General features: G+C 37.0%; 1 protein-coding gene across 4 annotated transcripts in view; it reads left to right on the top strand.

Annotated features, from left to right (window-relative positions):
• LOC111143597 (zinc finger HIT-type containing 6) overlaps positions 1 to 14411 on the top strand; it is a 73919-nt gene that overhangs the window by 47354 nt on the left and 12154 nt on the right. For 2 of the 4 annotated variants that reach the window (XM_022497426.1, XM_022497424.1), the window contains 2 exons: positions 4168 to 4292; positions 8511 to 9524. In XM_022497426.1, coding sequence (XP_022353134.1) covers positions 4168 to 4292; positions 8511 to 8551 — 166 coding nt within the window. In that variant the 3' untranslated portion in view covers positions 8552 to 9524. Of the gene's footprint in view, positions 1 to 4167; positions 4293 to 8510; positions 9525 to 10515; positions 10677 to 14411 lie in introns of those variants that run through there. The other 2 variants (XR_002640337.1, XR_002640338.1) reach the window with 2 other exon arrangements.

Raw genomic sequence — 14411 nt, 5'->3', positions numbered from 1 at the left:
TTCTCCCACTCCCTCTGCCTGCCATTCTTCCTGCTTGTGCACACATGTGCGCTCTCCCTCTCTCAGTCATATAAATGAAATCTTTAAAAAATATATCAAAACTTGTAGAATTTTAAACCTGGAGTCAATTTGGTGATCACCTTATCCAGTGACTATTTTTTAGTGGAAAAAGTTCTGTGGCCTAGGGACTAACATTAGATTATTAAATTTGGAGAATATTTATATTTAGTTTCAATATTTTATAGGAGGGGAGAGGGAGATCATCTAAGGAGTGTCAGTAATGGGAAATAAAGTAGTTTGTGACTTTTAAAATTCAGTCCTCTTTTGAGTTAGGAGAAACTTTTTTCAAAATCCTAATTTGCAAATAAAGTAGAGGAAGAAGTTGAGAACTTGGGCAGTTTCTTTGAAAGTTAGTAACAGAGCCAAGATTAAAAACATACCCTTGACTATCGAGACAACTTTTATTTATGTAATGTCAATCACTGTAACACCTGTTTAGCCTACTGAGCCATGCTGCCCTTCTAATGCCCCTGTGAAGCTGCCTAGAGCAGGTCAGCTAGTCAGCCTGTGAGGGTGAACAAGTGAAATAACAAGAGGAAATGTCTGAGAGGATCCCTAGGGTAAAAAAAAAAAAAAGACAAATGTTGGTGTCTTAATTCTTCCAAACCTAAGTAGTTTGTCTTATGGTAGCAGAGCCATTCTACTAATGGGAACTCCAGAGTTGAGAAAATTTCAAACAGATAAAACTGACCCTTAGGATTCAGTAACTTAATGGCTTGAAAAAGAGCTAAGGTCTTTAAATGTTTTAGGCAGTGGCAAGCTGGACTCTACAGCTTGCCTAAAGATAATAGAAATAGGAACATTGAAAGTTCTTTTAGCTTCCTGGAAGTAAGTGTGATCTAAAACAATACTTTGAAAGTTTTAATTCTTTATTAAAATGTAAAATGCATAAAAAAGCAAATGTGTGTTTCCGTGCTTACATAGTAAGTATCATTCTTTGTTACGCTGAAGAAGTCCAATGACCTGAACTAAAGTTTCTATCCGAATGTGTTTTGTTTTAGGTAAATACAAATGTAAAACTTTGTTCATGGCTTAAGTAAATGAGCTAACAGTTTCTCTGTTTTATCATTTAACCCCCGCAATAACTCTGAAGTGATATTGTCATTCTCTCCAGTTTCATGTGTGGAAACTAGGGATCAAAGAAGTAAAGTAACTTGTCCAGAATCACAGACCAATGAGTGATGGCACCAGGACTTTAACTCATGGTATTAGGCCCCAAACCCAAGCAGCCACTAAAAGTTGATGCTTTATTTAACTACAGGTCACAAAATGTTACCCATATGTTTTGATAACTTTTCTTTATAAACAGTTTACATAATATTCTTTTTAAATTTATGGGCAAATTTTAATGGTAGACTGAGAGTACCACTAGTAGTGGAAAAGCGAAGAAATTCAGGATTTCAACTAAAAGATTATCTAGTGAAGTCAAACCTCTTTAACAGACTTGAAAGCCAAAGTCCAGAAGCTTACTGACACTCAATACCAATATTACTGTGATTAGAAGTTTGCAGCGTTTTAGGGGAAACACTAAATAAAATTCAGCAGTTCTAATGAAAACCATACAACATACCAGATTTTCATGTATTTGAATAAAGTATTTTAAAAATAATTCATTGTAAGTTCTTATAAATGTTTGCATCCTAAGTGCTTTGTTAAAGTAGAAAGAAAAGTAAAAGGACCTGCTACAGACATAAAACAGGGACCAAAATTTTTTGGAACTAAATAAGTAATCATTGTAGCTTTGAGGTTGAAGTAATGTATAACTTAACTACATGTTACTTTTTAAGTATCTCTAGATGTTTCTCTGCTGGGAACATATTTTATACTGTATCAGCAAGAATATTAGGCTTCCAGTTATGTGGCATTTGAAGAATTTTTTTTTTTTAATGCAGCTTTGGAAATACAGAGAAACATAATGAAGATTGAATATTATGAAAAGAAATACCTAAAATGTTGTCTATACTGAAAATTACCAAAAACTAAAATAAGTGGAAAACATCCCCTTATTTGTGAAATGTTTCTTAATAGAAGTCTTGTGATTCAGTTTAAATTCACAGAAGATAAGTTGCTGCAAGTGTTTATAAGATATACTACTTAAAAATTTCCTATCTGAGAATTCAAGTCTTATTTTCTCTTAAGAAAAATTTGGTTATATCCATTTTGTATTCTACTTTAAAAGTTAATCTTACACTTTGATATCTAATTCAGTCTCATTTTTCTCTTACGTATAATTGCTGCTAGCTTTAAAAAAAGACCCTGCTTATTTCAAAGGGAAATAATGTTTAAAAGATGTGAAGCATTTAATCCTTGAATGCTGGAACCACTTTTAAAGTATTGTAAGCACATCTGTGTTACATTACACAGGGAAAAAAATGTATGCATTCCATGGCCTATGGGCACTAGGGTGGCTGGTTTAGGAAAACTGAGTATTTTGCATTTCATGTTTTTTTCAACATAAAAATTTTTCTGTGATTCTAAAATGAAGAATTGAATTCCAGGGGTAGGGAATTTAGTCAGGCAAACGTAAGTCAAGTACAGTTCCCTCTCTTTTCACCTACTTCTACTTCTGAAAAAAAATCAGTTTCCATAGCGGGTTTTGTCTTTGCATTTTGTTAAGCACTTCCCACCCCCCACCCCCGCCCTTATTTGAAAAGTATTCCATGGAACAAACTTACATCTCTGTACATCTACACCAGGAGTTCTTCATAAGTGCATTGCATGTCTCAGTCAGCTGCAAGTTAATCTTGCAAATAATCTATTACTCATTAGGAAGTACCAAAGTTTGTAAATGATTTACTCTTAACAAAATTACAGCAGATTCACATGTATTCCAGTGAAAACTTCATTCTTGATCACTTGTATCCAGTATGCTTTCTTGAGCAGGAGGGAAAAGGATGGAATTACAGCTGTCAGGGTGGGTATCCCTTAGGATCTGTGTTCTGCATGTGAGTATCATCTGTCATTGGTGGAGATGGAAGAAAAAAGTTGGAAAATTATGACTACATTGGTGAAATGTTCTCAACTTTTTCCTCTTTAACGTGACATGATATTCATATGCCAACATATTCCTACGTGCAACTCCTAGTGAGCTAGTGAGTGAAATTCCACCCCTTTCACTGCTGCCCCAGAAAAGCAAGCAAGGGGGAGAATGTTAGAGGAATGCATTTTTAATCAACTCAAAAAATTTCTTTTTTTTTTTTTTTTTTTAAGGTGTGACTTGAGAGTTTTATACCTTAAGGAACATTAGCATCTAATTACCTATGACACATTTGACAGCTATGTCATGATACCTTGAGTGGTAAACTCCATATTCCTTAAATTTTGTGCTTTAGCTTCATCTAGAAACTCAAACCTGTTTTTGTTTTTTTTTTTAATTTCAAAATAAAGGAAGGCCTAATTAATTGTATGGCAATGTAAATTTCTTATTTATAATTAGAATGAACTTTTTACAAAAGTATTCCTAGCCAGTTATTTTAACACCATATGTTCCTGGAAATTATCATGAGATAGTTTTTTGTTTTTCTTCAAAGGCTCAAACTAAATATATTTGAGGAATTTGGATTTTGAACTCGTCATTCCCTGATCCAAGAAGAATTCATGACACATTAAACCATAGATATTGTATAAAAGTTAGCCTTTATTCCTTGATCTGAAAATGACTTGTTTTCAAGCTTTTCTAATATCAAATTATTTGATGTGCTCTTGATTTAGCTTTAGAACCTGTATAGTAATAGCATCTGATTTTTTTAGAGGTATTAAACTTACTATATTATAAGGAAATAACAAATTAATGTTATTAACATTTAAAAAAATTTTTTTAAAGATTTTATTTATTATTTGACAGAGATCACAAGTAGGCAGAGAGGCAGGCAGAGAGAGAGAGAGGAGGAAGCAGTCTCCCTGCTGAGCAGAGAGCCCGATGTGGGGCTCGATCCCAGGACCCTGGGATCATGACCTGAGCCGAAGGCAGAGGCTTTAACCCACTGAGCCACCCAGGCACCCCAACATTTAAAAATTTTTTATTTTTAATAAAATATATATATCTTATTTAAAGTAACTTTGAATATTAAGGATGTTTTTTATTTTTGTTTTGCTTTTTATTGTAAGGTATTATGAACTGGATCCTTACAAAAGTCTCCGTGACAATTTGAGGAACAAAGTGATTATTGAATATCCAACATTACATGTGGTATTAAAAGAATCCAGTCATGACATGGAAGTTCTTCACCAAGGTAAATGTAAATTTGTTCCTATAATGCTTAGAGTAACTCTAGTGAACCTGAGCACTTACATGACTGTCTTTATTTCTTTATATATTTGTTTTCCCACTGTATTTACACACTTACCTGAATTTGCTCTATAGCTAGCTATAGCTAATGTAAAGAACCAAATGAATGAGCTACTGATTCTGTAATGATGGGAGCACATAGCTTATAATATCAGTTTAAAATGAATGAGTAAGTTTGTCTCTAAAATGACATTATTTGCCTTATTGGAGTACTACAGGTTTTTGTCTTTTTTTTAAAACTAATAGCCTTTAAGTAACAGTCTGTCCAATATCAGATAAATTTACTCTCTAGTTGAAACTTTCTTTAGAGATTCCTAAAATGAGGGGTTATAAAACATTTTTTAGTATCTTACCTTATAGAAAGAGATAATCTTTGAAAGAACATCAGGTTTAAAGTTTGAACTATGTTTAGAATAAGCTAGTGCCGTTGACTTGACCTTTATTTTCCTTATTTAAACGCAGTGATTTTATTTTCCTTGATGTTTGTTTCTTTGGCTGTCTTTCTTATCATTTTAGTGATTCTTTAAAAGTAGATACTTGTCCCTCTTTGGCGAGTAATGGAATTGGAAGTATTAAAACTAGAAATGGTGGGGCGCCTGGGTGGCTCAGTGGGTTAAAGCCTCTGCCTTCGGCTCAGGTCATGATCCCAGGGTCCTGGGATCGAGCCCCGCATCGGGCTCTCTGCTCATCGAGGAGCCTGCTTCCTCCTCTCTCTCTGCCTGCCTCTCTGCCTACTTATGATCTCTGTCAAATAAATAAATAAAAATGTTAAAAAAAAAAAAAAACTGGAAATGGTATATGTAAAAGCTTAGTATCTAAAATGACTTACCCGTCTTTGCCACCGCTGGTTAGAGTGAGCTACTTCTGTTTCTAAATGCAAAATCTAGAGGATTAATAAAATTCAGAATTTACTTTTTAAAAGACAGAGAGGTGACTCAACTCAAAACCATTAGATACCACTATTCAGCTAAGAATAATAGTTACAGGCCAGGTTTCATTGTAACAGTCTCCAGATGACCAGTGAATCCTTGGATTGGCTTGAATCTATTTTTTAAATGATATTACTTAAAACATACGGTTTAGGTTTTATTGTTACACCAGCAATATAGGCTGAACTAAGCAGTAACCTTTGTTTTAAGGTGTTCTCTTACACATGTGTATAATGGGGTTTTTTCTTGGCAAAAGTGAATAGGAGAAATTTTTTTTTCAAAGCAGCCAAAATTTTGTCAGCATCACAATTTGAAACTAGAATTTTAGATAGCAAATGTTGAAGTTTCTAATAATCAGTTATGGGCCTCTTAATCCTTAGATTAATTCTTGACTTTATATTTTTCACAATTTGAGAATATGTGATTTTTTCTCAAATTACAAATGTGTTATAAATGACCAATTTCACTTTTTTTTTCTTTTTTTTTAAGCTGTGTAAAACCTTCCTTTTTCCTTCATATAATTCACATAGCTCTCTAAATGTTGGTTTCAGGGAAAGTTGTTTAGTAATGTGGATTACTAGCCAGGGCAAACATGTCTGTGTAAATAAACAGAGCACACACAGCAACTCTTTCACCTTGTTTAGGAATGCACACTGAAGGATGGCTTCCTGTAACGAAGCAGAATGAAAAGGCTACTTTTGTAGTGTACTTGGAACCTGATTAAGTAAAATTTGCTATTTTTTGGTGGGTATATGATATTTGACTTATTTACAGGAAGACAAGTGACTAGTTCTTTCAGGATAGAGGATCATTTAGAGCTGCTGTGGCAAAAACTTAAAGAGTCTGACAGGATCTTAAGGACCATACCAGTGTTGTTACATCATAAATACACGCACTTTAAAAATAATGCCGGGTCTTTTGTACATGCATTTCTTTATGTGAAATGCACACAGTTTTGTCTGTGCATTTCTTTGTGTGAAATGCACTTCAAGTTATCTGTTTCTTTGAACATTTTCATAACTTTGGATATCCTGCAGGGTCGTCCCTTAATGCAGGAGGAGGCTTATATAAGAACAAGGCATTTTCTTTGGAAAGCCTTGAAATTCCTTCTCTCTCCGGAGGCAAAAATGTTGGGATTTTGATCTTGAGTTCATAGCACAAGGTGTCTCTCTTCTAGTTTGGGAAAAATGTGTTTCTGGGCCGGCATTCAGTAGTTTGCACACTTGATCATTGTTACAATGTTTGGTATGGTTGTGATTGCCGTAATTTCTTTTCAAAAGTCTGCCGGTATTGATGGGCAATAGGCAGGTGTTGTTTCTTCGCTTTTTAAGGAATATAAAAGGTTGACTATAAAAGATTGAGCAGTGAAGGTAGCCCACTAGATTAGAAATGTGGAGTGCTGATCACCCATCTGTTAGTCCAGTGGGAAGTGCTTAGAATGGTGTTACCTGCTTGGCAGTTCCCTATTTGCCAAAGTTAGCTAGGAGCTTTAAATGATTTAATAAGAGCATGCTGGGGGCGCCTGGGTGGTTCAGTCAGTTAGGTGGCTGTCTTCAGCTCAGGTCATGATCCCGGGGTGCTGGGATCAAGCCCCACATCTGGCTCCCTGAGCAGGGAGCTGCCTTCTCCCTCTGCCTGCTGCTCTGCCTACTTGTGCTCTCTCTGTCAAATAATAAATAAAATCTTAAAAACAAAAAATAAGAGCATGCTGCTTTTTCAGTCTTAAGAAACAAAGAATGGAATACAATAAAAGAAGAAAACAGGCCACTTCAGGAAGGAAAGAAAGAGAAGTGGTTTCCCCCGAACTGCAGTAGTACAAAGCTCCACTGATTTAAAAATATCAGCAAAATGTATTTCTCTCTTGTTCTAAAATAACTCGAATAGAAAATGTCTCTGCCTTTTGACAAGGAATCCAACCCCAAACTCAGGACTTAAGTTAGTGAAAATACATAATGTAGGAGCTACTCATCAATCTCTTGTTGGGCCAGTGTATCCTTTCATCCATTCTACCTCCCCCTCTCTTCTCCCCTCATTCTTCCTTACCCCCTTTCTTTTCCTCTCTTTCAGTGTGTGTGGCCTATTGGGGTGGGGAGATGGGGATGGATCTCAGGCACAAGAACACACATGTAAACTTTACAGTATAGTAGGTGCTCTAATAAAATGTGTATTAATTGCAAAGAAAGCCAGAGGAGAAACAACTGACTTGTATTATCATGGAGGTACTTGAAGGATTGTACTGGAGTTTGAAATTTCATAAGGATCAGGACTATATCTTGGATTGAACCTATTCAGTGCTTTACTCATAAAAAGGGATTTAGTAGACATTTCGGTTGCTGGGATGATCTTAAATCTAGGTACCATCGACAACCCCCAAGGAACTTGACAGTTGAATATGAGGCAAGATCTAGGTTTATGATTCTAGCATCAGCTCTTACTAAGCTGTGGCCCCTTGAACATTTTCTCTGCCTCAGAGCTTTGTTTCCCTCATCTACAAAATGGAAATAAATGGCTATAAGCTTATAGCAAAATAATCTGTATTTTAATGTTAATTTTCAGTGTTTTAATATATTATTTCCTTTTAGCTGCTCTATGGAATGAGATAGAGCTGTTACTCTGGTTGACTTGCATTCATGTTGATTCAGCAAGCACTGGGAAGTTAGATTTAAGGAAGAAAGATCTAGTCTCTCTTCTTAAGGAGCTCTCAGTTTAGTAAGTGAATCATAGTCTTGCTTGCTGTGGTCAGGACAGCTCCTTTAAAGGAGCTCCATTTCTGCTCTAAGTTATCTTTCCTATGAAAGGAAGGAGATGGCGATTAGCTAGTCCTCTCTCAGCCCACATTCACTCAACATACACTGACCCTCAATTTTAAGTTTAAAAAAAAAATGATGGAAAAATTTATTCCAAGCACACTTGGCCAGCCTATGTGATGATAGTGATCTTTTCAGTGGTACGATTATGGGATCATAACCACACTGTGAAGTGACCATTCCCAAGTCTTCCACAGAGTCAGGAAGGATGTTGCCTCACAAAATATAATTGCTACTCTCAGACATCCTTTCTTTATTGTGGCCAGATCTGTATATTCCTGCTGCCTGGAACATGACATGGTTTGTCTGTCCCCATGAGCAGTGCTGTTGGTATGCATCGGAAGGGAGGAGAGAAGAAGGAAAAACAGAACAAGCTAAACAGAAACAGTATAAACACTTGACTGTATGTTTACTTATTTTTTTCAGTGAAAAGTGAATCTACCAAGAACATTGGCAATCAAAATTGAGCACTTCTTCTGGAGGAAGAAGGCGAAAATTCCCAGACCGTTGCAGAGGACTGACTATGCATTGACTAGCTGTTGGATGGCTGGGATACTGTCAGTGGGTGGTTGAAATTTTTTTTTTCTCTGAGCGTAATTAAACAATCTAAAAATTTTTTCAAAAAAGGTGTATATTCTAGCCTGGTGGATTGACTTGTAAGGCCCTTATTCCTAGCACCTGACCAGCATAGTGCTTATTTTAGTTTGGCCCAGGGTTTTAATATGCTTGAGTCCATAGGCTGAAAACTTCTTTTGTATGTTAGTTTGATGCAAGACCAAACCCAAGGATCACCTGTGTCAGCCACAAAGTTGGCAGTCTCGTTGGTAGAACCTCACTAAACATAGAAGCCATGTGACCCACCATGTAGCCACAGGAGGACTGACCCATCGTTGCCAGTTCTTGTCTTTGGGATTTACTTGTAACTCACCCTCTTGAGAGACTGAGTGGGTCTTTTTAACTTGGGTAGCATCTAGTATAGTGTCACATGTAAAGGATAAATAAATACTATTAACTGCTAATTCTTATATTCAGTTCACAAAATCAGTGGCTTCTCATTGTTTGAACCCTCAGTGCTCACAAATTTGGCTCTCCTTGTTTGCACAATGAGCTGTGTCTTATTATGAATTCTGTGCCTTTCATCCCATTCCCATTTCACTCTCCTCATTACCACACAGGAGTGTTGTGATGAGCAGTTTTATGCTGTTTTGAAACATCCAGCAGTAACTAAAGAAAGAAACAATTGGAACTCTTCAAAGTGTTACTGGAATGTATATGTGCATTTATATATATACATGGCTTAATTTATACCTTATGGGCGCTCTGTATACATTATGATCTCACATACTGAAATTAAAGTTTCCTAGTTTTATTGGAATTTATACAGTTATGAAATTGCAATATGGCTATAAAAGAGTAAAAGATTATTACATCTGTGTTGCATCTGTGTACTTAATGGTTAAGAAAACAATGATAAAATGGGACATTGGTGAATTCATTTTTAGTTTATAATTGGAATAAGTTTTAGACCAAAAGGAAGCCAGAGGCATTAATTAAAGAGGCTTGGGAGAAAATAGAAATATGAACTAATAATGAGAGAAACTTGTAGAGCACAGATACGTGTAGTTTGGGGGTCAGAACTGGAGAAGCAAATCCAAAGACAATAATGCCACAAAGACCCTTAGTATAAAAGTAATAGTGGAACTGTGATTCATAGAAAACGAGGTCTTGCAATTTGAGAAATAGTTACACTTCTAAAACAACTTCAGGAATCTTCCTCATACATTGAAAGATTTGTGTGGAATTAGGTTTTTTCAGTATTTCTGGGGAGACAACTAAATAGGATTTCAAAGGATTCGTCTTTAATCTAAAAGTAAAATTTGTTTTCTTGAAACAGGCAAGAAATCGAATGAATCGAATCAAAGGTGTCACAGAATTGTTAGTGGGAAAGTGGGATAAAGTACACACCAGGAGCATATGATCTGGATATCAGGATGGAGAGCAATTTCCTGATAGTGAAATCTGTTATGACATAGTCTCATTTCCAAGAAAAGTATTGAGTTCCATGTCTTCTAGCATGTAAATTGAAAACTGGACAGACAACCAAAGGATTTATCCTGTGCTTCCCCCTGCCCAGGAGGAAAACAAAAGGGGGAAGACATCTGCGTGATGCAGTGCATCTTTGCTATCCCTGTAGTCTAGAATTCTATTAGATTTTTCAATTATGGACTGTTCTTAGGAAAGAAATTTAGCATAGTTCCCTTAAATATAACTATCAGCTCAACTGATTAATATACTTATTTATTCCCATGGGATTTATAATAAACATGTTTTTAGTAAATAACTATGATAACGGCTTGGAGCGGGTGAAGTTGGTATAATTCACTGAGCCCTAGAAGTCTGTAGTAGTAAGACTTAATTTCTTTTTTTTGAGGCCCCTCTCCATTTGGATTCTTGACAAATTCGGATGAATAAACAAGCTCCCTGACCCATGTTAAGTTCAACATCCTGCATTTTGTTCACGAATCACATTTTAAAAGGAGGAAAGCTTCACCTGGCCTTCTTTATTTTTCAAACAATGATTTCAAAGGCAAGGTAGGCCTTTCATATTGCTAATTATTATATATGGGATTAATAGCTATAAATTACAGTAAACAAAGCTTGCACCTGTTCATATTATAAATAGGAGTTAAAAAGAGTTGGCATAATAGATATTTAAGATTCCAAAGTTTAGTTGAGCCAATTTGTTTCCCTGTAGCAAGTAGTGCGTTTCAGGTTTCACAGTGTATAATGAAATGTTAAACACATAACTCTAATGCCAACAATTTTCTTTTATACATTTGGTTTAAAATGGTTGACATACACAGTGTGTTATACCTGATTTCATATTAGTCATTAAGTGTTAAGTAAAGATACCTAGTTTGCTTTTATTTAATTTATACTATTGGGTTAAAATTTATTTTCAAGTAGATATTACACATTTTTATTATTAACCAGTTGTTCTTTGATTGCAAGTAACAGCAACTCAACTCAGGCTTATATATAGGGAAGTCCGGGCATGACTTGGTCCAGACACCCTAGGAAGCCATCTTTCCATCTCTCATACTTAGCTCTGATCAGTGTTTTCCCTTTGTTGGTTTTCTCTTTCCGGCCAACTTTCTCTTTGGGGAAGGAGGCAGTGAGGAGAGAACGGTAGATGGCAGCCATTGACAGTGTCAGCTTATGTCATCATAACCAAAGCAGGGCAGCAAGTTATGTAAAATTTGGGAAAGAACCTTGATTTTGCCCACATTCAATCACATTCCATCCCTGAGCTGATCCGGAAGGGGAAATGATCAGAAAAAGGAAGAGGGTAGGGAACAGGAGAGGCAAGACGTTACTGAGAATACAAAGCTAACAGATGTTCATTGCACCCTCTTTGAGTTTGAGTAGTAAGACTTTTCTGATTTAAAATGAGTAAAATTCAAAACTAGCCTGTAAATCCTCATTGGCTTTAACTAGAGATTTTAATTCCTACTTGATGCCATTGCTGATTTGAGTTGCCATTATAGACTTTTTTAAAAAAATACTTTCCGTTGTGTTTGACATTTTGTCGCTGCTGGTTTCGTCACATGCACATAGCACCAGTCCATTGCCATCACAGATTTGGAAACTTCTAGTTGCATCAATACTTTGGAAATTTTGATATTGCAATGAGATTTGTACTAGAGGAAAATACTTTAAAAAAACAAACACTGCTGGGGACCTAGGTGGCTCAATCGTTGTGATCCTGGGGTCCTGGGTTTGAGCCCCACATCGGACTCCCTGCTCAGTGGGGAGCCTGCTTCTCCCCCTCCCTCTACCTCCCCTGCTTGTGCGTGCTGTCCGTCTGTCTGCCTCTCTTTCTCTCTCTGGCAAATTAATTAGTAAAATCTTTCCCAAAAAATGAGCACTGCTTAAATAAAAGTTGGCCCTTAAATAAATTTGGGTGGATCTTACTTTGCTACGAAGTGTTTTCTTTCAACTTTGGTCAGTGAAAGCTATCTAAAATATGTGTGCGTATGTTCTTTAAAATGAACTATAACGTAAACGTTTCCCATACTGGAGTGTGGCCAACTGCGCTCATCTTGAACTTCATAACCGAATGCATCCTAGTCTCTGATGAGCTACCACACAAATCTATTGCCGGTTTTCTTTTCTTGCTGAATAAAGTACTGAAACCCTTACCCATTATGACTTGGCCACCTCCCTCCCTGTATCTCTCTCTGTGTCTTGCTCTCCCTTCCCTTTCCCCCACCCCCCCCCCCCCAACCTTCCTCTCCTTTCTTCCTTTTTCACCCTTTGCCTCAGTCATGAAACAACATAAAAGTTATTACAGGGACATTCCAGGTTTCTTCCCCCTTCTGTGCCTTTCTTCTCATTCACTGTCTCTCCATGAATGTACCCTACCTATTCTGTGAGACTTGGCTTGAGTGGTAGTAGTTGTGATCCCTGCATGTAGAAGTCGTAGTTACGTTCACACTGGATGTGTCTCCTGATTGTCTAATGCTAATGCCGTACTGGTTATTAAATATGTTTACTGTCATACTAATAATAAGAGTAAATAGCTAATATGTAGTAATAGCTTATAAAATACCAAGCACTATTCCAAGCACTTTATGTACTTGAAGCAACAGTTAAGATTTCTCACAGTGGTCCAGTGAAGTAGACATGACAGTAAAGCCTGGCAGTAACTGGGGTACAAAACAAAAAATTCAGTAACATGAAACGGGTTTGCATTGTTGCAGGCTGAAAGATAGGACAGGCTGAGTTGGTACAACTAACTGTCCAGGAATTCCTAGCATCTAACTGTATTTTGGCACCACATGGTGGCAGATGGCCACCCAGGCTGAAATGTTGATGGGACAGTTCTGAGTCAGTCCTACATCCAACTCGTACTTCTAGGCTAACAGAGCAAGTCCAGCAATCTCCTAGGTAGTTGATGCCTGTTTCATCTTCCTTATCTGAGAGGAACCAACCCACCCCCGCCTCCCCACTTCCTGAGACAGCCTGTGTTTCTTTCCCCAGCTTCACTTCCCCTCTCCTATTCCTCACCTTCACCAAGAGTTAAGAATTTGAGCCCACCTGCCACTTGCGAACAGGGGCTAGATGGGGAATGGAAATGATCGTGTTGGCAGCTTTACTGTCAGGATTTACCTTAAATCATGAAAAAGCTAAGCCTAGAGGCTAAAGCTTATTCTTAGGTCAAATTGCTAAATGCTAAATGTTGGAGCTTGAATATTTTCCTTCTCTTGATTCCTCTCTGTACCTGGCATTATCTTTCTTCCTGTCTAATAATCATTGGTGAAATTCTTCTAGTCTTGAAGGCCAAATCTGTGGTTGGCACTTGCATGAGAGCAGAAGCACAGTTACTGGCCTGAAGTAATCCGTCAAAGATTGGGCATTAAGAGGAGGTGGGAGGAGTAGGAAACCTCTCTAGGTTGAAACACTTTATAAAAAAAGTTTTAATTTTTATAGATTGATCTCTTTGGATCTACAGCAAAACCCGTGACTGATAGGATAATATTGACAGCAAAAAACCTAGAACTTAGCCTGATCTGGGTACCACTGTAAGTAAAACTATCAGTCATTGAATCCTCACACTCCTGTGAGCTAGGTACTCCTGTGTTTCTTTGAACCTAAAACGCTGTTAATGATAAGATGTGCCTTTTGTGTAACACTAAGAAAGAAAAAATTGCTGCCAGTTAAATCAATGACGTAATGCTTTTCAAAAACTCAGTTTAGACTGTTTATACTTAGAGAGAGAGTGCTCTCTTAGTCATTTCATTTCAACAAATCTAACACTCCATCAATTTGTAAGACACACCATTTCGTATACCACCAGGAACAAAAAAAAGAGCTTCATTGTGTGACACATCCTGATTTGAGATGGTAAATATGAAATAATAGCATGGAGTTTGATGTAATAGAGATTGAGACAAGTTTTGATAGCCCTCTGTGCTCATAGAAAAAGAAAAACCTAAGTGAAATTACTGGGTAAGGCATTCCGAAAGCTTCCTTGCAATCAGGACAGTGATTAATAGACCCAAACACTGAAAGGCTGCAGTTGTCCACTCGTGCCACCAGGAACAGCCACCAAGTCCACATATGCACAGGAAGTGACAGCTATATTATGGCTGTGGCTGGCCAAAGGCTATTTCACAACTAAAGATCTCAGAGATGTTAACATGTGGGCTCGGAAGTCCGTGGAGTACAGTACCATCATCGCCTTTTTTGTAGGATATGGGCAGAGAAACTGAGCCACAGGCCAGTCACATGCAAAGTAAAGAGGTGAACCTGGAATCAGACCCA

Source organism: Enhydra lutris, unplaced genomic scaffold (assembly GCF_002288905.1).
Source record: "Enhydra lutris kenyoni isolate GAN:26980312 unplaced genomic scaffold, ASM228890v2 scaffoldscaffold9, whole genome shotgun sequence".
NCBI classification, from domain to species: domain Eukaryota; kingdom Metazoa; phylum Chordata; class Mammalia; order Carnivora; family Mustelidae; genus Enhydra; species Enhydra lutris.
Note: the sequence above shows the minus strand (reverse complement) of the source record. Positions and strands in the feature narration are given on the sequence as shown.